The 23,569-nt window shown below is 40.7% G+C and overlaps 1 protein-coding gene across 15 annotated transcripts in view; it reads right to left on the bottom strand.

Moving 5' to 3' along the window:
- The window catches only part of ATP6V0A1 (ATPase H+ transporting V0 subunit a1), a 64,981-nt gene that overhangs the window by 24,594 nt on the left and 16,818 nt on the right, over window positions 1-23,569 (bottom strand). For 9 of the 15 annotated variants that reach the window (XM_077853288.1, XM_077853294.1, XM_077853291.1 and 6 more), the window contains exons 3-14: window positions 21,631-21,709; window positions 20,263-20,360; window positions 19,604-19,732; window positions 13,492-13,595; window positions 12,839-12,965; window positions 10,951-11,033; window positions 9,815-9,908; window positions 4,951-5,163; window positions 3,389-3,539; window positions 2,113-2,252; window positions 1,627-1,784; window positions 533-623 (exon numbers count right to left, since the gene is read on the bottom strand). In XM_077853288.1, coding sequence (XP_077709414.1) covers window positions 533-623; window positions 1,627-1,784; window positions 2,113-2,252; window positions 3,389-3,539; window positions 4,951-5,163; window positions 9,815-9,908; window positions 10,951-11,033; window positions 12,839-12,965; window positions 13,492-13,595; window positions 19,604-19,732; window positions 20,263-20,360; window positions 21,631-21,709 — 1,467 coding nt within the window. Of the gene's footprint in view, window positions 1-532; window positions 624-1,626; window positions 1,785-2,112; window positions 2,253-3,388; window positions 3,540-4,950; window positions 5,164-9,814; window positions 9,909-10,950; window positions 11,034-12,838; window positions 12,966-13,491; window positions 13,596-19,603; window positions 19,733-20,262; window positions 20,361-21,611; window positions 21,710-23,569 lie in introns of those variants that run through there. The other 6 variants (XM_077853292.1, XM_077853296.1, XM_077853301.1 and 3 more) reach the window with 2 other exon arrangements.

The raw sequence follows: 23,569 nt of genomic DNA, 5'->3' as shown, positions 1-23,569 counted from the left end.
GTCCTGGGATCGAGTCCCCCATCAGGCTCCCTGCTCAGTGGTGAGTCACTTCTCCCTCTCCCTCTGCTCCTCATGCTGGCTCTCTTGCTCTTGCTCTCTTCCTCTCAAGCCCTCCTCTCTTTTTCTCAAATAAATAAAATCTTTAAAAAACAAAAACAAGAAACAAAAATACTTTAATAGAAAAACAAATAACTATTTATCTTCAATTTAATTCTCTCACTTCAGGGTTACAGTTTTAAAAATCTGGTGTTAGGGGTACCTGGGTGGCTCAGATGGTTGGGCATTCAACTCTTGGTTTCAGCTATGGGTCATGATCTCAGGGTCATGGGATCAAGTCTTGCAACGGGCTCTGCACTGAGTGCAGAGTCTGCTTGGGATTCTTTCCTTCTTCCTCTCCCTGCCCCTTTGTCCCTCCCCCAACACACGTGCTCTCTTCTCTCTCTCTCCAAAATAAATAAACAAAATCTTAAAAAAACAAACAAAAAAAACCCCACAACTAATGTTAGACATAATAGGAAAGAAGTGCTCTTACTGGATCAATGCCAAAGGGGTATGGTCCACCAAAAACTCCACGGACAGATGGGTTCAACTGCAGAACAGGGTTCCCCCGAAGCGTCTCCTCCCTACCATGTTAGGAAAAAAGTTCCATTTATCAAGAGAGGGAAACTGCTGGGGTCCAAAAACTGATCCTAAAAGAAATTATTATAGCTGTCTTGTATTATCAATAAAAGAGGAGGTACTTGCATCTAAGTAAGAGAATGGATCAGAGAAGACCGTAATAAGCCACCTGAGTAGCTCTCTGTCTTCAGCTAAGGTCATGATTCCAGGGTCCTGGGATTGAGTCCTACATGGGGCTCCCTGCACAGTGGGGAGCCTGCTTCTCCCTCTCCTTCTACACCTCTCCTTGCTCATGCTCTCTATCTCTCTTTCTCATGCTCTCAATCCTTCTCTCTCAAATAAATAAAATCTTAAAAAAAAAAAAAAGACCACAACAAACAAATACACCTATACAACTAAGTAGGGTAATGTGCAGAATCTGCTTTTAATTTACAAAAAGAATCGATGTGCCTAAATTTATAGCCTCAGCTTTTCTTTCTTTTTTTTTAAGATTTTGAAATTTATTTCAGAGAGAGAGAGAGAGTATACAAGCAGAGGGAGGGGCAGAGGGAAAGGGAGAAGCAGGTTCCCCACTGATCAGGGAGTCCATTGCAGGGCTTGATCCCAGGACCCTGAGATGATGACCCAAACCAAAGGCAGACACTCAGCTGGCTGAGACACCAGGTGCCCCATCTTTTTTTTTCTTTTTTCTTTTTTAAGTAGGCTCCACACTGGGTGTGGGGCTTGAACTCATAGCCCTGAGGTCAAGACCTGAGCTGAGCTCAAGGGTCAGATGCTTAACTGACTGGGCTACCCAGGTGTCCCAAGCACTCAGTTTCTTGACAGTGCTAAAAGAATCACAAAGAACTTATCAGCCCAGGGCATAAATAAAAGGGGACACTGCATTCTTCTGAAACAAGAGATGCTGTCAGCTATTTCCTAAATAAGTGTAAGTTTACTTCTTGTCTGGAAAATCAGAGCTGAATAGGAAAGGAATAATCTTTGACTTTTAATTTCTTTGCAACTTACGTCCAATTATATATAGTGAACATCGGCCGTACGCTCCAGGATGACCCGAAGATATTAAGAGACTTGGAAAAGCAATCATTGTAGATGAGGCCAGTGTAGATGGAAAACACACCCATCAAAAGAATAATGTACCGGCCGCTGAACACAGTGCTAAACATCTGGGAACCAGAACAAAGAAGTCAATGAAAAATATTGCCTGTGGCTCATGTTGTGACAACAGAATATTATTGAGAATATTCTAGACCCTTCTTATAGTACTTTACCCCACCCCGGGTCAGGGAACTTAGAGTAAAGGCCAAAATACAGTAACAAGAAGTTCTCACAGTACATGGTTGCTTTAGAGTTAAAATGAATATAACTCCTCTAGAAACAGCCTCTGTAACTTCACTATAAATTCATGGATAAAAGACTTTCAGATCATAATTATATAATGAATGCTTAAGAAATTATGAAGTTTCAGTCTAACACAGATACAGCAGACATTACCTCATTCTCATTCTTCTGAGAGAGGATCCGGCTCTCCCTCAATACCATCCATACAGCAAAAAGAGTCATCAAAATGCCATGGCCAAAGTCCCCAAACATCACAGCAAACAAGAAAGGGAAAGTGATGATGGTATATGGAGCTATAAAGAAACCAAAGGAGGAAAAAAACAAATACAGAAAACTGCAACTACCACTGGCAGATCACATTCTCCTACATACTCTAAGATCAGTATAAGCGGACTTATTCCCTAGCTGTTGGTCAGATGAATTGCCAGAGAAAACCTTCCATGGCAGGATCTGTACATCCTCACAAAGCAGCTCTGATGGGATCTGGGCGGCTGCTAGCATTTTAAACAAAGAACATAGGAAATGAAAGTTTTGTCCCTAGCCCTGGCAACAGTGTGGTTCGTTCTTTAATTCCTTTTCTCTAACCCCTCAAACACTGCTCCTTTGACAGGCCAGCTTTCTTCCCTTGTGCAGCAACCATTTCTCAGCTAAATAAAGCTCCCAGGAAGGTGGGAGAAAGCCCAGAACCCAGAGCAAAGTCAGTCCTGCCGAAGACCCGCTAAAAACAAATTCTCAGACTCCTGATTTAATAATTAACTCCCCTGGTTTTGCTTTATGAAATCTGCTTTGTAAAAAAAAGAAAAAAAAAAAAAAGAAATCTGTTTTGTGTCTAAAATAGTCAATAATTGTGTATTTTCCCTGTCTAACTTGGAATAGGGAAGCCCTTTAAAAATATCAGAAATCTGGGAAAACACTTTTTACTTAAAGCACTTCCAATAGGGGATCCCTGGGTGGCGCAGCGGTTTGGTGCCTGCCTTTGGCCCAGAGCGCGATCCTGGAGACCCGGGATCGAATCCCACATCGGGCTCCCGGTGCATGGAGCCTGCTTCTCCCTCTGCCTGTGTCTCTGCCTCTCTCTCTCTCTCACTCTCTCTCTCTCTGTGTGTGTGACTATCATAAATAAAAAAAAAAAAAAAAAAAAAGAATTAAAAGCACTTCCAATAAATGGTGTGCTAGAGTGTATTTCATAGTTGTGAGGGCACACAAAAAAACCTAATCCACTGAGCTCACTCCTATAAAACCACCTCTTAAAGGAATGCCACGCAGCAATCAAAATGGGCACATCTTTACAGGAATTATACTAGAGTTGAGGTCTTGACAACATCATTAGTTTTATGCCAGTTATTTAAGAACACTTGAAGGGAGGCATTAGAAGAAACAAAAACAACAAAATAAAACCTCTAGAGGGAGATGATTTGAGCTTTTTTACCTGGATTTATCTCTCGGTAAGTTCCAATTCCGTAAGCATCTACTATGTTCTGAAAGCCATATGTGAACTTGTTTGTTTTGTTATAGGTTGGGGGAGTCTGATTTGTTTGCATCCTGTTCAGAATAGAGGGCACAGTGGAACCACTGTGTTCCTGGAAAACATTAAACACATATATCAAAATTACATCATCCTAATTGTGGTGGTTACACAGGTATATAAATTTATCAGAACTCATCAAACTATAGCACGTGATATGCTAGATGTTGGCAAATTGAACTCCAGTTAAAAAAAAAAAAGAACTCATCAAACTATACATATAAAATAGGCACATTTTATTTCATGTAAATTATATCTCACTCTTGCCCAGTCTTTGGAGAAATTGGAACTAGGCATAAAATCTACAATGAAAGATTTAAATTAAATGTTGGAAAGAATATCCTTATGTGAAAATATTCAATTTTATCTTTTTTTTTTTTTTCCACCACTGCCCAAAATATTCAATTTTAAAATGTGCAACCTGGGAAACCTGGGTGGCTCAGTGGTTGAGCGTTTGCCTTAGGCTCAGGGCATGATTCCAGGGTGCTGGGATTGAGTTTCACATTGGGCCCTCTGTCTATGCCTCTGCCTCTCTCTCTCTCTGTCTCTCATGAATAAATAAATAAAATCTTTAAAAATAAATAAAGAAATAAATAAATAATAAAATGTGCAGCCAAAGGAAACATGGAACTTCTTTGTCTGAGATATCCTCATCTGTCTTTCTAAGAGCATCATTGTTTTGTCCTCCTTTATGGAGAAAGCAACATATCTTTTTGAACTCTTAATTACTAGACAGGGTTATCCCTCAGAAGCAGTCTGATGGGGGAGACTGGGTATCTCAGTCAGTTAAGCATCTACCTTTGGCTCAGGTCATGATCCCAGAGTCTTGGGATCAAGCCCCAAGTCTGGCTCCCTGCTCAGTGTGGAGTCTGGTTCTCCCTCTGCCCCTCACCCAGCTCATGCTCTCCCTCCTCTCACCCTCAAATTTCAAAAAAAAAAAAAAAAAAGGCGATCTGAAGGACATAGAGAACGGATAAGAAAACTGATATTCTGGTCAGGAGCCATTCTGAAGAATCATGGGTATATGACCAAGTCATTTTGTCCATTTTTTTTAATCTTTTAAGATTTCTTTATTTTGAGAGAAAGAGAGAACTCATGTGTGTGCACACATGAGGGGGAGGGGCAGAGGGACAGAGAGAATCTCAGATTCCTCACTGAGTGGGGAACCTCATTCGGGACTTGATCTCCTTACCCTGAGGTCATGCATGACCTGAGCCAAAATCAAGAGTCAGACACTCAACCAACTGAACCAGCCAAGTACTCAGTTATTTCAAGTTTCTTGAACTGTAGTTTCCACATTTGGAAAACAAGGTTATACAAAATGTATTGTTAGGACATGAAAGGAGTACAAGATGAGTATATTCAAGAATTCTAAAAGCAAAAATGCCATAAAAATGTAGTCAACTAATGTTACTGTGGATGGGAACCTCTCTTCCTGGCTATACTGCCAGATGTGGGGGACTTACCGTGCCCCTTCTGAGCGCAAACTGGATGGAGTCGAGGTCAGTGACAGGGCACCAGACCTCTGCAATCAGGCACTTCTGGGTCACATCTATGTTGCATAGGTTCAGGGTGTGGTAGATGGCCTTCATCTTCCGCACCTTGATGAACCAGACACGGATGTTCTTAGCAGCTGCCTGCAGTACCCTCTGGCGGTGATCTTCTGTTTGATTGAGAACCTTTTGGGAGAGAAAGGAACAAGGAGAGATCCTTCCACACCAGTCTTAGATCTCAAGATATGAATGAAAAGAGGCATAGCGTTCTGATAAGGGTTATTAGGGATCTATTCTTCTTCTGATTAGAATGGCTTTTTGGGGGTGGAGGGGTAGTGCAAATTATAAGAAATTAAGAGTTTTAGTTACTAATATTCATTTTCATTTGGCTTAAAGCTGAAGAGAAGCCTGAGGAAATAGTTTTTAGTTCCTCTATATTTATCTTCCCACTAAATCCACATTGGCTTTTACCTGGATCATTAAAGAGCAATGACTTTCCATGTAGAGTCTGTAACTCAGACTCAAGAAAGTCAGCATGATAGGCCTGGGAGTTGACAAAATCCATACTTAAAAACAGTAAGCTGCAGAATGCCCTGAACATAAACCAGTATCAGAGAATGATGGAAAACAGGTAGTGCTGAACGTGATCATCCATCCATGCCAAGAGAGACTCCATGCCAGGGAACAAGGGACAGGAGACACTATGGGGTCAAAAGGACATATGCCCTTAGAGGAGATTTAGACTGCCACATACCACTATTATCAGGGGGCAGATAAGGCTTTATCTTTGTGTCGGGCTTCTTGGGGAAAAATGTTTCAGCGCTGATCCTCTGGAAACCAGTACACATTTCCCTGAGTAATCATACTGCCAAGACTAGAGTGGGAGGAAGAGGCAGGGACACTTTACATTCTACTGACTTTTTTTTTTTTATATATATATTTATTTATGCAGGGGATCCCTGGGTGGCGCAGCGGTTTGGCGCCTGCCTTTGGCCCAGGGGGCGATCCTGGAGACCCGGGATCGAATCCCACATCAGGCTCCCGGTGCATGGAGCCTGCTTCTCCCTCTGCCTGTGTCTCTGCCTCTCTCTCTCTCTCTCTCTGTATGACTATCATAAAAAAAAAATTATTTATGCATGAGAGAGAGACACAGAGAGAGAGAGGCAGAGACATAGGCAGAGGGAGAAGCAGGCTCCATGCACCGGGAGCCTGACGTGGGATTTGATCCTGGGTCTCCAGGATCACACCCTGGGCCAAAGGTGGCGCTAAACCACTGAGCCACCTGGGCTGCCCTCTACTGACTTGTTTATCACCATTTATGATTTCAATAGCAGGAGAGGGGCTAAGCCAAGGGGTGAGCAACCTACCACTCACACTTCTGCATGAAAATTGACTTTAATCTCCACATTTCGTTTTTTTTTTTTTTTTAATCTCCACATTTCTTTAAAGAGAAAAAGCAGTACTAGCCATTTTAGCACAAGGCTCCATCATATTTGGCTCATCAAATCAATTCAGAAAAAAAGTAGTAACTACTTTCTGAAGGGCAGCAGGTGTTGACTTCCATAGAGGTTTTAAACACACACACACACACACACACACACACACACACACACACCCGAGAAACTCTTGTATCACTTGAGAAGAAAGGAACAAGTGAACAAAGTTATTTTCTCTCCTTCTGGGTGTTGGCAATTCTACAACTACTATTCAAACTTCTGGAAGGATGCTAAGTAAATTTGTAAGCAATGCCCTGCTTTTCTTTTGCCCCACCCCCACATCTCATTCCTTGATATTCAATCCCTTTTTATTTTTATTTACTTATTTTTTTTAATTTTTATTTATTTATGATAGTCACAGAGAGAGAGAGAGAGAGAGGCAGAAACATAGGTAGAGGGAGAAGCAGGCTCCATGCACTGGGAGCCCGACGTGGGATTTGATCCCGGGTCTCCAGGATCGCGCCCTGGGCCAAAGGCTGGCGCTAAACCGCTGCGCTACCCAGGGATCCCATTATTTACTTATTTTTAAGCAATTTCCACACCCAACATGGGGCTCGAATTCACAGCCCCAAAATCAAGAGTCACACACTCTACCAACTCTGCCAGTTAGGCACTCCTCAACTCCTTTTTATTTTTTTTAATTTATTTTTTATTATTTTAAAATTTTTATTTATTTATGATAGTCACAGAGAGAGAGAGAGAGAGAGAGAGAGAGGCAGAGACATAGGCAGAGGGAGAAGCAGGCCCCATGCACCGGGAGCCCGACGTGGGATTCGATCCCGGGTCTCCAGGATTGCACCCTGGGCCAAAGGCAGCGCTAAACCGCTGCAACACCCAGGGATCCCCTCAACTCCTTTTTAAAGTTTCAGTTCATATACTTAGGTATTTCAAGGATCAAATTCTGATCATATTGCCTGTGCCTTTAAAAAAAATCTACCCATGGGCATCCCTGGTGGCCCAGCAGTTTGGTGCCGCCTTCAGCCCAGAGCCTAATCCTGGAGACCCAGGATTGAGTCCTACGTCGGGCTCCCTGCATGGAGCCTGCTTCTCCCTCTGCCTGTATCTCTGCCTCTCCCTCTGTGTTTCTCATGAATAAATAAATAAAATCTATTTTTAAAAAATTTTAAAATAAAAATCTACCCATGGGACACCTGGGTGGCTCAGCGGTTGGGCACCTGCCTTCGGCTTGGCTTGTGATCCCGGGATCGGGGATCAAGTCCCATATCGGGCTCTTTGCGAGGAGCCTGCTTCTCCCTCTGCCCACATCTCTGTCTCTCTCTCTCAGTCTGTGTCTCTCACGAATAAATAAATCTTTAAATAAACAAATCTTTAAGGCAGCCCTGGTAACTCAGTGGTTTAGTGCCGCCTTCAGCCCAGGGCATGATCCTGGAGACCCAGGATTGAGTCCCACGTTGGGCTCCCTGCATGGAGCCTGCTTCTCCCTCTGCCTGTGTCTCTGCCTCTCTTTCTCTCTGTGTCTCTCATGAATAAATAAATAAAATCTTTAAAAAATAATAATAAAAATAAATAAATAAATCTTCAAATTAATTAATTAATTACTTAATTAAAATCTACTCATAAGTCTAGGAGGGGATAAGATGGCCCTAGAACCCAGAATGTACTGATTGGCCTATCAGTACTGATTACCAGCAGTTCTAAAAAACTCCCTTTCTTGGTTAAATAGGTAAGCATATTTCAAAGGAGCCTGATAGGTCAAGTTGGTGGGTCATAGACTATGGAAATTGGAGAGAAAGAGGACAAAGGGAATTGAAATCGGAGTTACAACATCAACATCTCTCTGATGATTTTGCCCCTAGAAAGAACTGCCTTTGAGATTAAGTACAGTGAGCCCCCCTTATTTATAGGAGACTCCTCCTAAGTCTCCCAAAGGGTACCTAAAACCGTGAATAGTACCTAACTCTATATATAGTATGGTTTTTAAAAATATTTTATTTATTCATAAGAGATATAGAGAGAGAGCCAGAGACACAGGTAGAGGGAGAAGCAGCCCGCCTGCAGGGAACCCACTGTGGGACTCGATACCTGGACCCCGGGACCATGACCTGAGCCGAAGGCCGACGACACTCAACCACTGAGCCACCCAGGTACCCTATAGTATGTTTTTTTTTCTATAGACACTTACCTATGATGAAGTTTAATTTAAAAATTAGGCACAGTAAGAGATTAACAATAATCAATAATAGAACAATCATAACAATGTGTTACAATAAAAATCATGTGAATGGGATCTCCCTCCTTAAATATCTTATTGTACTGTACTCATACCTATTTTTTTTTTTTTAATTTTTCAGAAAAGGTTTTATTTACTTGAGAGAGCAGAGCAAGAGAGAGAACACAAGCATGGGTGAGGGGCAGAGCGAGAGGAAGAAGCAGACTCCCAGCTGGGCAGGGAGTTCAATGTGAGGCTCAATCCCAGGACCTTGGGATCATGACCTGAGCCTAAGGCAGATGCTAAGCCACCTAGCTGCCCTACCCTTCTCACCGTGAGGATGAGAGGATACAATGCCTACCTGAGATGAAGTGAAGTGAATGATGTAGGCATAGGACACAGTATTAGGCTACTATTGCTGACATTGTCAGGTGGAGGATTATGCTTCAGACCCTCAATTCACTGTGGGTAACTAAAACCTCAGAAAGCAAAAGTGCAGATAATGGGGGTGGGGACTACTATATGTTTTAATGTTTCAAAAGAGGGTAATCATTACATCCTATCAACAGGGAACAAAGCTCCACCTGGTCACCCCTTCCTTCCATGTCTCAATCATGACTCCATCCTTAGGACCTCATGGTAACCATGGAGCATATAAACCATACTGGTGATGTGGTAAAAATCTAACATGGTCTCTTCTTGGGTACAAGACTTACAGAGGACTTTCTGGCTAGACCTTGTGGTTAAGATCTGAGGTGACCAGAAGGTTATACACCAACCTGTTAAGAGTGGCTGCCTCTGGAGGAAGAGAATGTGAAAGAGGTGATGGAACTGACTTCACATGTACTTTTATATTACTTGATTTTTTTTTTTCTCAGTTAAGTATACTTTTTTAAGGGAAACTGAATACTCCTAGCAACAACAATTTCAGTGTATAGCATTCTTATCACGTTTGAGGATGATTAATGCTATTTTTAATAGTCATTCCCTAAAATTTTTCCCAGCTCCAAGGGCACCCCCCGGTTTTTTTTTTTTTTGTTGTTGTTGTTGTTTTGTATTCTGGCTGCTGTAGGTACCTAATAAACTGTTAGTGTTTCAAAGGAGAACGGTCTTCAATTATAGTATTTAACCCCTCCCCCCCAAAAAAAAATTCCCTCCAGCCCTCTGGTACCATTTGGAGATCGTCAATTCTGGTATTAACTCCAGAAGCCATTTCCTTCCTCTCCTGTGGTGTCTCAGGACAGGGATAAAGTGAGGCCCGGAACCTGGAACATACAGACACAGCATGATGAACACTGAAGTTTCTTAACCTATCCAATTTAAATAACCCTAGAAAATAATCTTAATGTACTAGCAGGACCAAAACAGGATTAGCTCAGACTGGTGCAATGATCATTAATAAATACAAAGTGCCCTATAGATAGAGCTATAACAGATGAACTACCCCGATCATTCCGTGCAGCTACTGAATTTCCTTACATTAAAAATTTTAAGGGATCCCTGGGTGGCGCAGCGGTTTGGCGCCTGCCTTTGGCCCAGGGCGTGATCCTGGAGACCCGGGATCGAATCCCACATCAGGCTCCCGGTGCATGGAGCCTGCTTCTCCCTCTGCCTGTGTCTCTGCCTCTCTCTCTCTCTCTCTCTCTCTCTGTGACTATCATAAATAAATAAAAAATAAATAGGGATCCCTGGATGGCGCAGCGGTTTGGCGCCTGCCTTTGGCCCAGGGCGCGATCCTGGAGACCCGGGATCGAATCCCACGTCGGGCTCCCGGTGCATGGAGCCTGCTTCTCCCTCTGCCTGTGTCTCTGCCTCTCTCTCTCTCTGTGACTATCACAAATAAATAAATAAATACCTTAAAAAAAAAATTAAAAATAAATAAATAAATAAATAAAAATTAAAAAAAATTAAAAAAAAATTTTAAAACTCAGTAACACAAATCATATTGTAAATTACTAGAGAAAAATGGCATGGAAAAGAGCTCTTATGGGCAGAATTTCAGAAGTGTATGGGCACAGTGCCTGTAGCACACTGCTAGGTACACAAGCTCATTGTCTTAGAACAATGTAGCATTTATAAACCATGAGTCTCAATTACTTTTTCCAAAGCAAGGAAATTGTGGTTTTGACAGTACTCTTAAAAACGAACTTAGGTCATTTCTAATTGTTTAAAATTGCTTTAATATTATTAAAAGATACATGCACTGTATCAAAGTAGACTAAAAGAGTTCTTGTTTCACTCTTCTATACTCAAGGCTTAACAGTTAGGCAGCCTGGCTGCATCCTCAGGGAAGCACATTTCTCTTACCCTTCGCAGATTTTCTTGACTCTGTTTTTTAGCTGATCACCTTGGAAGAAAATGATGAATACAGACTTGTGCACGTAGTCACCCTGGGCCCCAAACCCAAAACAGAGAATTCAGACTTCTGGTCTGGAAGAAAATTTCTTAAATATCCTACTTTTTTGGTGATATAGGAACAATGGGAGTCTTTGAAGGACCCTGCACTTGAACCATCATCCTCAATCCATTTAAGCTCTGCTGTAAGAACATTTGCCCTGTAGTCTCTAATTCACAAAAAAAACCTTTCTGTATTTGTTTTTAAACTCAATCATGAGCTGAACACAGATGCTACAATGATTCTCCTTGTAGCACCATATAGCCCTTTTTGCCAGTTCAATTTCAAACTTACATTGTCTGAGTAAGCACAGAGAGAAAGGAAGCCATCCCTGTTTGTTCAATGCTTAGAAGTTCCCAGGTAAAGAGACTGAGTAACTATAAGGAAGTGAAGGTTTGGGAAGAACACTGATATGGAATCTCATGCTTCATGCTAAGTTTGATCTAATGGGCACAGGGAGGAGGACAATCCACTCCAAATACCAAGTTCATATGTGAAGTCTGACACAAGGACCACAGGGAAAGATCAGAAAAATAAGCTTAATTGGGTGTTAACCAGGATTACCTCTGGTTGCCTATATTTTCTATTCCTAGAGTTTTTATAATAAAAAATAAACTATAGAAGGATAAAAAGAGATGAGTGAAGAAAATGAGGCAAAGAGTCTTAAATCCCTAAATTCCCCAGGATGTAGAATAAACTGGAGCACATTCTTTGTGCAGCCACTCTGCTGTAGCTATCCAGACCCCTTTCCTTAATTTGTTGATAAAATAATGTTTCTATTGCTCAGAAACTTGGCTGAATATTCCTGAGAACAGCCCCACATTAGAAGTCACTGCAGAATGCAATGTCTCCACAAGGCAAGCACAGCTTTCAGTGAGTCTATACAACTGCTCCTCGGTTGGGGCTCACCGAACCCTAAGTGTCATCACTCTCCTGTTCAGGAGGATAAAAAGAGAAAAGCCTCAAATACGCAGACCATTTTCAGTTGCATGACCCATCCACTCTGACAGTCGCACAATTCAATCTTTCCTTGGGGAGCAAAGAATACTAATTTAAGAAAATCCAAAAGATAATTTTCAATAGAAAAACCAAGCTCAGGCTTCCACATAATATCAATACAAAAGTAAAGTACATTTCTTTGCAGAACATTTCATCTTCCTTGCTTGTGATCCTTGAAATTAGGATTCACCATGCTGAATGTAGGTTGATGTTCAATTATGTCCCATTATGTCACATGCCAAGATGTTCAGCATTCTTACTTTGCAAAGCACTGGGTAGAGAAGATCATCCTACCTTGCACAATATATTATTTTTAAACCAAGTTTCTAAATCTCTAAACAAACAAGTAGACAAAAAACTTTACCAACTAAAAATTTCATAAACTTATAAAGCTCATAATTGAGGAGGACCTCTCTCTTCTTTGAACACACTGAGAGTAGCAAACTTGGAACCAGATGTCTTGCTCTAATTTTCATAGAAAGTTAATTGTGACCTCTGATAAGTAACAGAAGGTATATATAGTTGAAGTTTAAAATAACGGGAAAAGAACATATGTATAGTCCAAATAATACCAACATAGGTGAGGCTCGAAAATGTCAATGCATATGTCAGTCTATAGTGAATATACACATATAATGGGAGTTAAGAGGAAAAGAGCAGTATTTCATATTCTCAGATCAAGGCAGAAGTAAGCACAGGGCTCCTCCTCTGTGGGAGGTCAGATTTAGGTGATACTATGCAGTGTTACTGCTCTGAGCTCCATTTATAAGACCTCCATGGGACGCAATTTCCTTGTCTTACAGTCACAGGATCCTCCAGGGGATTCTCGATTTCAGCCTGTCGCAGGAACACATTTCCCCGGCACACCCGCCAAAGCATGCGCTCAAAAGTAGGGATGCGCTCCCGGTTAATCACACCGGCCACGAAGCTGTGGGGGAGAAGAACCAGATGAGGAACTCTATTCCACACCATGAGATGGAAGGCTTGAAGACAAAGAAGACAAGTGAGCGGAGAGGGGCAAAAATGACAAACACAAGTCTATGCAATGTTATATCAAAAAGGCTCCCAAAGTCTTACTCCCAGGACCAGGAGAGGGTTGACAGAACAGCTGAGGAATTGAATCTGAAGTGACTTAGGAACACCTCTCAAGGGCAGCCTGGGTGGCTCAGCGGTTTAGTGCCACCTTCGGCCCAGGGCATGATCCTGGAGACCCAGGATTGAGTCCCACGTCAGGCTCCCTGCATGGAGCCTGCTTCTCCCTCTGCCTATCTCTCTCTCTCTGTGTCTCTCATGAATAAATAAATAAAAATCTTAAAAAAAAAAAAAGGAACACCTCTCAAGAGGCTCAGAAGAGAACACATCCTGGAAACAAGTGAATGCCAGCCTCACTACTCTTTTGACAGCAAAAATGAGGGTAACCCCACTGAGTTATGGAGGGTTGAAGTAATACTTACCCAAGTCGTAAAGGTGTGCCTCTTCCCATCTCACTTGGCTCCAAGAGGGACGAGGACTCTTCCAACAAGTCTGGATCCGCCATCTGCTGATGATGCAATTCAGCCTGAATTCACAAATCAATTAATATCTAATGAAAATAGTTAGTGGCATGCAGGGAACGAGGAACCAGGAGATAAGTTCAGAAAAATAAAGACAGAAAAAAAACACAAACCACCAAAAGAGAAGACATACCCACAGAAAGAAGAATAGGGGAAGAAAACAAAGGAAAGAAACAAGAGGAAAAGAAAGCTTAACTGCCCCAGTAAAGCATCTGGGGAAATGGTTTTTGAAATACAGAATAAAGGAAAAAAACACTAAATAATGGTGACAATGTATAAATCTGTTACTTGGTGGAAACCATTTTTTTCTGTGTTTCCCTGAGTGAGCCATGAAAGTACCAAGAAATACCTTTGCATGTGGATGAAAACTGAAATGTTTCTCCGTTTTCAGCAAAACCAAAACAGCTCTGAAGATACTCTCAACATCAGATTTCCAGGCAGCTACAGACTAGAACTTCCCCTGGGTGAAAATGTGAAAGATGGAGACTTTCTTTCCAAGAAGAAAGCAAGGCACCAGCACTGCCCTGAGCACAGTATGATCAGGAGAAAGGGGAAGGGGTACCTCCATGTGTCTGGGTTTCCATGATCTTCAAAATTCAGAACATGAGAGCTTTCAGCATGGCCACTGTATAAAAATACCCCAAGCCATGGGATTTAAAAAGTATTTCTTTCTCCAAAAGGAGAAGCAGCACAGTAGCTGAGCTGGCCTGGTCCTCCCCTGAATCAACAAAGGGAAGAAAAAGTAAAAACCCATCTGAATGTCCTAGTTTCTGACCAGGAATCTAGGAATATTAAAAAGTTCATGTTAGAAAAAAAAAAAGAAAAGAAAAGTTCATGTTAGGGTATATAGTTTAAGGGTCACTAAGAACATAGCTGAATCAATAATATAAATCAAGTGAAGATAAAGTAAACAATATAAGTCAATATAAAGCACGTAAGCTAGTTTAACTGTTTAGATTTCAAATGATTTCCACCATGACAGTTTATACAATGAAATGAAGGAGGAGAAGGACCTTCTCAGATGGAGGTCTATACTTCCTAGACTCTCTCTATCCAACACATCCTACCACCTTTTTATTCTTATCAGGAAGGAGAAGCTGCTCTAAAAAATAAAGGCCAATCAACTTCTCTACCACCTAATATCCTCAACTTTAATATCCACACATTGCTTGCTTGACCAAAGACTAGAAATAAGCCATAATAATCTTCCTTTTCAAAAATAAAACTGAAGGGCAGCCCGGGTGGCTCAGCAGTTTAGCACTGCCTTTGGCCCAGGTCATGATCCTGGAGACCCGGGATTGAGTCCTGCATCGGGCTCCCTGCATGGAGCCTGCTTCTCCCTCTGCCTGTGTCTCTGCCTCTCTCTGTGTGTGTCTCTCATGAATGAATAAATAAAATCTTAAAAAAAAAAAAAAAACTGAACAAAAATATCAGGAGAATTTTTATTTCTATTATTTTCATTCCAAACATCTTTTTGATTCTCTTCCTGTTAACCCTGTGATCAAAAAAATGTCACAAGGGAACCTCACTTGGTAAGTGATAGGACCATAAAGGTAAAGTCAAGGGGTCTAGGCAAGGGCTTTAGGATTGAATATAAACCTAAGTATATAAACAAATGATATGGCTGAAAGCCTTAAAAAATAGAGAAAGTAGTTTTTGGGGGAAGTGAATTCTAAAAGTTGATGCAGGATCAATGTCCAACTCTCCCTCCACCTCTCCAGTAAGTAGGCACTGAGTATGCCAGAGGGCAGACAAATACTGTCATGAGATATGAGAAAGTTTAAAATGAGATAATGGGGGCACAGGTTTCCACTTGCTATCAAATGGAGTTTAGGTGGCTTTTTTGGTTTCTTTTTTTTTTTAAAAGATTTATTTATTTATTTATTTATTCAGAGAGAGCGAAAGAGACGCAGAGACACAGGCAGAGAGAGAAGCAGGCTGCACGCAGGAAGCCCAACGTGGGACTCGATCCCGGGTCCCCAGGATCACACCCTGGGCTGCAGGCGGCGCTAAGCCGCTGCGCCACCGGGGCTGCCCGCTTTTTTGGTTTCTACTTCATCAAATCAGCTGACTGCAAGCCACAGGCAATTTATTTTAAGAATCTAGATGATGGGACACCTGGGTGGCTCAGCGGTTGAGCTTCGGCCTTCAGCCCAGGGCGTGATCTTGGAGACTTGGGATCAAATCCCACATGGGGCCTGCTTCTCCTTCTGCCTGTGTCTCTGCCTCTCTCTCTCTCTGTCTCTCATGAATAAATAATAAATAAATAAAATCTTTAAAAAATAAAAAATAAAAAAAAATAAAACAATCTCTAAAATGGCATCGTAGGGGATCCGTGGGTGGTGCAGCGGTTTGGCGCCTGCCTTTGGCCCAGGGCGCGATCCTGGAGACCCGGAATCGAATCCCACATCGGGCTCTTGGTGCATGGAGCCTGCTTCTCCCTCTGCCTATGTCTCTGCCTCTCTCTCTCTCTGTGACTATCATAAATAAATTCAAAAAAACAATTAAAAAAATTAAAAAAAATAAAATGGCATCGTAGGGCATCTAAATCCTATTCTGGGTTCCCTAATAACAGTAACAACACTGTCAATGTGCATCTAAATTACTTGCTATGGTCTTCTGGTGCACCTTTCCCCCAGTCAGAACACTAAAACCATGCCCTTAAAGAGGAAGTGGCAGGATTTCAGCAGCACCCTGTCGACACTGAAATAGAGGCAGCACATCCAGCTCAAGCTGCATTAATTATCAAGAGCAAACACTTTTACTTCCATCTACGTTGAGAGAGAAATCACATTTCATCACTTAAGGTATTCACCCAAGCCCCAGAGGAGATGGCAGATGAGAAAGAAAAGTAAAGAAAAGCAGATGGATGGAAGACTCAGAAGGAAAGGAAGGCAGGGACCTGCATGCCATTAACCATTACTTTTCCAGTCTTCTTTACGCTCTCATATGTTAGGGTGCTTATGGTAAAAGATGCAGAGAACTCTCTCCAGCTCTTACAGTTCTTCATAAGCAAGAAGACTGAGAAAAGGATAATCATTAACAAGTCATTTTAAATGCTCTGGATAAGAAATGGCTAAGTTGAATTGTAATCATCTTAAATCATAAGAATGTTCAATTTATGTTTACTCTTCCTCTTCCAGACATCTTGCCAATCATGACCACTCTGCCTAAAGATGGAAAGAACCATTTTCTGATTCAGCCATTTTCTGCTAACTCATTATTATAATAATTATTGATCATGTTCACCAAATTATATAAAAAAGAAGGATTTGAAACTGGTCGTATTTCAGGCCATTTGCAAACACTGTAAGTTCAGGCATGGAAGACAATCTCGTGAAAAAATTGTTTCCGAGATTTGAGGGTCCCAAGTTTCTTTATCCTTTGGGTTATTTAAAATGTGCACTCATGCACAGATGCACTTACTCTGTGAGGTCTTACCTTCTGTCATGGCAGTAACACCTGAGGCTGCTGTTTGGCAATAGGAGGACAAGGGCCATTGAAAGGGACCTGGCTGAGCCTATAGGCTAGTGGCAGGTGCTGGCAAGGCACTGACTCTGACTTGGAGAGGAAAGGCAGAGTAGCTTTTGCCAGAAGACTTCCTACACTATATATTGAGGGTGCTAGGAACAAGAGAGATTTATGACTAAAGCAGCCAAAGAATCTCTCACAGCCAAGGCCTTGTGCTCAAAAGTATTTCAAGGTTTAACAAAAAAAAAAAAAGTTTTGAGTGAGCAAGGGGGGGGAAACAATCCACTGTGGATTGGGTGTGTAGGTCATAAAGTCTTCCAGCCTGCCTTCCCAACACAGGTGTTTCATGTTTAGATTTATTAATCACAAAGAAAATTCCTAAATCTAGAACTTACATTTTGAAAATTGTGATCATCTTTCCAAGTGATTTCTTGTATTTTGTTTTTAATAACATTAACAGTTCAAGTAACTATTGCCCATAAGGGAGTCCATTTGTCAGACTTTATTTAGAATTTCTCCCAGAATGAACTAGACAAGGAAGCTTATTCCATTCCTTAAACTCAGGAGATTATGAAAGATATTTTCATACATTTCAGCAACATCCCAGCAATAAACTAAGACTATATCAAAAGGGGAAATAAGGGGGGAAGGCAAAAGAATTAAGCCCCAAATGATGCTCAAAGTACCTAAGCTTTGATTCTGAGGCCAGTTTAAATTTTATCTGTGGGCAGCAGTTTGCACACATTTAGAAAAGCACACATTTGTGAGCATGTGGAGGCAGTGTGTTCTGGCATGTTTCCTAATGACTAAGTGATATATTCCATGAACACAGGGACCATGTCTTATGCATCCTGTGCCTCATGAAGAGTAGGTACTCATTAAATGCTCAGTGGATTAATGAATATAAATATAATACAGTTTAGACTGTGAGCAAATGGAATTCCAGATTATTTGTTCATTAAAACCATACGCCAATAAACAAACAAACAAACAAACAAATAAATAAAGCCATATGCCAAAAGTGGCCATGTCTATTGCAAAAGACCTGAAACACTTGGAAAGAGTTAATCACACTGTCCCACACCCTCTAAAGCAATGAGATATTGGGGCCTGGTGAGAAAAGTTCCTGTCAATCTCAAAATTCTCAGCTCAGTGAGCAAGCTGAATATTCATACCAAACCTCTCTTGATGCATAGCCCGATTCTGACTCTTGGGATGATCATGCATTAAATTCACATGAGCTTTTCCCCTTTCCCTTGCCCCAACAGATTTTTTAATTAGCATGCCTTCTCTAAGTCAGTCCTTAGTTACCGAGGAATGTAACATCTTTAGCTGACTTTCTCGAGCCTAGAGGTTCACAAACTAGTGTGCTTCAGAGTCACCTTGTGAAAACAGATTGCTGGGCCCCACCCTCAGAGTTTCTGATTCCCTGAGTTTGGAGTGGGAAGTAGTAATGTGCATTCTGAGAAGTTTGCAGGTGAGGCTCATGCTGCTGGTTACAGAGTCCCTGCTCCAGTCTCGAGAGCTACAGAGAGTCTGGTCTTCTCTTAAAACACACATGTGAAAAGTAGAACTGAGAATATACTACAGGCTAACTAAAATGGGCCCTCTATTTTTTTTTTTTTTTTTTTGGGCCCTCTATTTTTAAAAAGCTTTGCCAACTGTTTTGTTGTTGTTGAGTGAAGGAAATAAAGAATTTTATGGAAGGCACACTGAATAGTGGCTGGACTAATAGCTGAAGTGCCTGATATTGCTAATCTGGTGGCAAAGACACCTTACTGTAAAAAAGGGTTACCGATATGTTAGGCCATCAATAAAGCAAGTCCAGGCTGAAAACTAAGACTTCCCTCCAAGTGTAATCAGGAGAAGGAAGCTTTCTGAAAGCCTTGCTCCCATGCCTTTCCATGGGCTCACCTCAGCAAACTGTCAAGTGCAGCCTACATTTTTAACCCAGGAATTGACTTACATTTTCCCCCTATAAAAGAGTGCAATTGAGTTTCTGTGAAAATCCAGGAATTTCAAAACAGGCATCCTACCAGTATTTCCATATAACATAAAGAAAAACTCTTAAATAATTAAAATGGAACATGTGCTCTATGAATAGTTACAAATGTGCTCATGATTGATATGCAAACATAGAGAATAAAATAAAAATTAAAATCTGATGACAAAAAGTTTGGAGATTAAACCTTCGTTATACACATAGGATCAAATGTTTCTTATTGTTTTAACTTTTACCTTAAGCATTTACTTACCTTAAAATATAATGTAAAAATTCTGACTATGTATATACAACTACATTAGGGTTCCTTTCCACATTTTAGATGAAAAATTGCAGAAAATGCAAAAATATACAAAACTATGACTGGCTGTGTACTGCATGAAAAATGGAACATAATCTGACATTTCTTCAACTAAAATGGTGCAAAAATGGTATTGCTTTCAAACTAGCAAATTAAAATAATTTTTGGAATAACAACATGGCCCACTTGTGCAAGTGTAATATCAGCTGCTCAAATACTAAAAGAAACAATAGTCTGACCTCATCAAAAAATTGCTGAGTTTTGCGAAGTATAAATTTTAATTCAGTCAATTCCAGGAAATTTCTCTTCAGAGCTTCCTGATTTGTGTTGATTTCTTTCAGTTCATTTTCAATCTTCTCAAAATTGGCCTATGGGGGGAAAAAAACCGAACTATTAACTCAAACTAAGTTAAATATGCTTGTTCTGAAAGATGAATTCATCCATCCCACAGAATTCTTGCAACAATGATGGTTCAAACATATTTTATATCTACTCAGCAAATATATGATTTTACCAGGGCAACTTTATGAAAATTTTTTGCTTAACCACATCTGTCTTTATTAGCTATAGGTTCTATTACACACCTTGGTTGAATTTCTCAGGGGATCTTTAGTGGGTAAAATATTGAAAGGTCTACTGGTTATTCATTTAGTGTATGAGATTAATAAGTTACTAGATACGTTGACATGAATCCAATAAGGTTTCAATAAGGCAATATTTGGTGGCATGTGATACTGTTCAAGATAGTGCTCTATAAAAAATTTCCAAGAAACTTACAAGCAAGAGACAACATGGACAATGGCAGCAAGAATTCCTCTACTCTCCATCCACATAGGAAAATAATTTCTGCATTTAAGTAGAAAGAAACTTATCTGGCCCCCTCAGAAGAATTGTTTACCTCTAAGTCAATCATGTCCCGGGGGAAGGGCACCTCTGGGTTTTCACCAGTGTCCATAATTGGGATATTAGCTTTCCTTATCTCTTTCTCAACAAATCCTAAAATGACAAAATCAAAACATTCATGTATAAGCATAGGCTTTGAATTGCCAATATTTGAAGAAAAAAAATAAAACCCAAAACTTGGCTAAAAAGAACTGTTTTATAAAGATGTTTTCATATAAAAGCAGAACATGTAAATTCTTTTTCCTCCATGTTCGTCTTCTTTCACTGCATACTTTCTAAATCACAGATACCCCAAAGAGGATTATCATCCCACTACCATCTTTCCCAATTCTCATCTTAAAACTGGAGCTCATCTACTTCAGTTTTCCACCCTGTGTGACTACTACCCCAGAGTATGATAGTTCTGTTTGTAGATATTGTTGTAGGGCAGAGCTACAGAAGAATACAATTCAATAAAATGTTTGACATTTAGCATCCCAGTGAGACAACTCCAGACCAAAAGGGTTTTGTCAAAGTTGAAATTAATCAGATCAGTTTTAACAAAACAAAAACCAAAAAGCATGACACAGAATAAGGCCCCAAAATACCAGAAAAGTGACAACTAGTGACTTTTTTAGGGCAGGGACCAAATTCACCAATCAGCTAACTGAAAGCTGGCATAGTATAGTAGCAAGATCATGGGTTTGGGAGCCAGAGAGAACAACCTGGATTCAAATACTGATTCCAGGGCAGCCCCGGTGGCTCAGCGGTTTAGCTCTGCCTTTGGCCCAGGGTGTGATCCTGGAGACCTGGGATCGAGTCCAACGTCGGGCTCCCTGCATGGAGCCTGATTCTCCCTCTGCCTGTGTCTCTGCCTCTCTCTTTCTCTGTGTCTTTCAATAGATAAATAAAATCTTAAAAAAAAAAAAAAATACTGATTCCAGCATAATGCTTATGTTCTTGGGGCAAGTCACTTAATCTCTCTGATCTTTGGTTTCCTCATTTATTTATTTATAAAGTAATCTCTATACTCAATGTAGAGCTCGAACTCATGATCCCAATTAACAATTAACAATTGGTTAACTCCAAGATCAAGAGTCAGATGCTCTCCCAACTGAGCCAGCCAGGCACCCCAGCTTCCTTATTTATTAATTGAGGTAACATCCACCTGAAGGAATATTGTGAGGAATGAATAAAATAAAGTATATGAACACCCCAACACTCAATAGGATGCTAATAAATGTTTCTTCTCTCATAAAAAGGTCACATTAAAATGTGGCTATGTTGACATCTCAAATAGATGGTGGAGCATCTGGATGGCCCCATCTAATTTAAAACAAATGGCTCATTATAGGAACATCATACAGGACCACAATGCACATACGAAGCTTTCGATCCATTTCTTCACATCTTCTAACTTCATTCACAAATTTCCGCTGGAAAACATTCACATCTGGATTTAACTGCAAAATGAGAACACAATACCAAATATTTAAATACTGAATCTATTTCCTGTTTCACAAGCAACACTCTGTAAAAGTGAAAGCCTAATATTTTTCTGCCAGTGTATGATACAAGACTAATAAAAATGCCCTACTGACCTACAAAACCTGTTTCAGGGCCAATCACACCAACTGAAGATAAAAACCCCTCCCTCTCTGTAACACCATATTATTGGAATGAGGAGGCAAGTTAGATAAAACACTATGGTACAAAATGGTCTTCTCAGACCAAAGTCTCAGTGAGCACTCCTCAACAAAAATTTGAGGAAAAGATGTAATAGAAGCTCTGCCAGGTATTCCTTCTCTTCCTCCCTGTTAGAAGAGACAGAAGGCAAACCTGTCTTATTCTTCTGTCTAAGGGTCTTTACTTCCAAGGGGGCAGGCTGGTTTATTCATTCATACATCACAAGTAATTTTCTTTTCTTTTCTTTTTTTTCTTAAAGATTTTTATTGGGATGCCTGGATGGCTCAACGGTTGAGCATCTGCCTTTGGCTCAGGGCGTGATCCTGGGGTCCCAGGATCAAGTCCCACATTGGGCTCCACTCAGGGAGCCTGCTTCTCCCTCTGCCTATGTCTCTGCCTCCCTCAGTGTCTCTCATGAATAAATAAATAAACTCTTTAAAAAAAAGATTTTATTTATTCATGAGAGACACACACACACACACACAGAGGCAAAGACATACACAGAGGGAGAAGCAGGCCTCCCTCAGTGTCTCTCATGAATAAATAAATAAACTCTTTTTTAAAAAAAAGATTTTATTTATTCATGAGAGACACACACACACACAGAGGCAAAGACATACACAGAGGGAGAAGCAGGCTCCCTGTGGGGAGCCCGATGTGGGACTCCATCCCCGGACTCCAGGATCACACCCCCAGCCAAAGAGAGACACTCAACTGTTAAGCCATCCAGGTGTCCCCACAAGTAATTTTCAAAGCAATGTGACAGATATTCTGGAAATTACAAACAAGACTAAAACAAGTTCCTACTTACAAAGAAGCCTACAATCTAATGAAGAAAAAAGATGAACACAACCAATAAGATACCATGTGACAGATTTCATAGAAGTAACACAAATAAGAGGTGCCTGGGTGGCTCAATTGGTTAACCATCTCTTGATTTTGGCTCAGATCGTTATCTCACGGTAATGGGATTCAGCCCCATGTTGGGCTCTGTGCTTAGTGTAGAGTCTGCTTAAGATTCTCTCACCCCAGGATGCCTGGGTGGCTCAGCAGTTGAGCACCTGCCTTGGGCTCAGGTCGTGATCCCAGGTCCTGGGGTCGAGTCCCGCATCGGGCTCCTCATGGGGAGCCTGCTTCTCTTTCTGCCTATGTTTTTGCCTCTCTGTGTCTCTCATGAATAAATAAATAAAATATTAAAAAAAAAAAAAGATTCTCTCACCTCTCTCTTTGCCCCCTCACCATGCATGCATACACTCTCTCTCAAACAAACCAATAAAATTAAATTTAGAAAGGAGCTAAAAAGTAATACAAATAAAGAACTATAGCTACTCATTCAACATTTATGGAGCACCAAATATGTGCCAGAGACTGTATTAGGCACTGGCCTAAATACAAAAGGGTATGTCTGAGCTTTGAGGAGCTATCAGACCCATGGATGAGACAGACACAAATAAATACAATTTGTTGTGATAAATGCTATTTTAAAAAAGTAAATATTGTTGTCAGTTTCTTATGCAATTTAACATATACCTACCTACATCATGACTAAGCATTCTAGTACTAGGTATTTGTTTGAGAAATAGAAACATGTCTACAGAGACTTATACAAGAATGTTTACAGCAGCTTTATTCACAAT

Source organism: Canis aureus, chromosome 16 (assembly GCF_053574225.1).
Source record: "Canis aureus isolate CA01 chromosome 16, VMU_Caureus_v.1.0, whole genome shotgun sequence".
Taxonomy (NCBI): Eukaryota; Metazoa; Chordata; class Mammalia; order Carnivora; family Canidae; genus Canis; species Canis aureus.
Note: the sequence above shows the minus strand (reverse complement) of the source record. Positions and strands in the feature narration are given on the sequence as shown.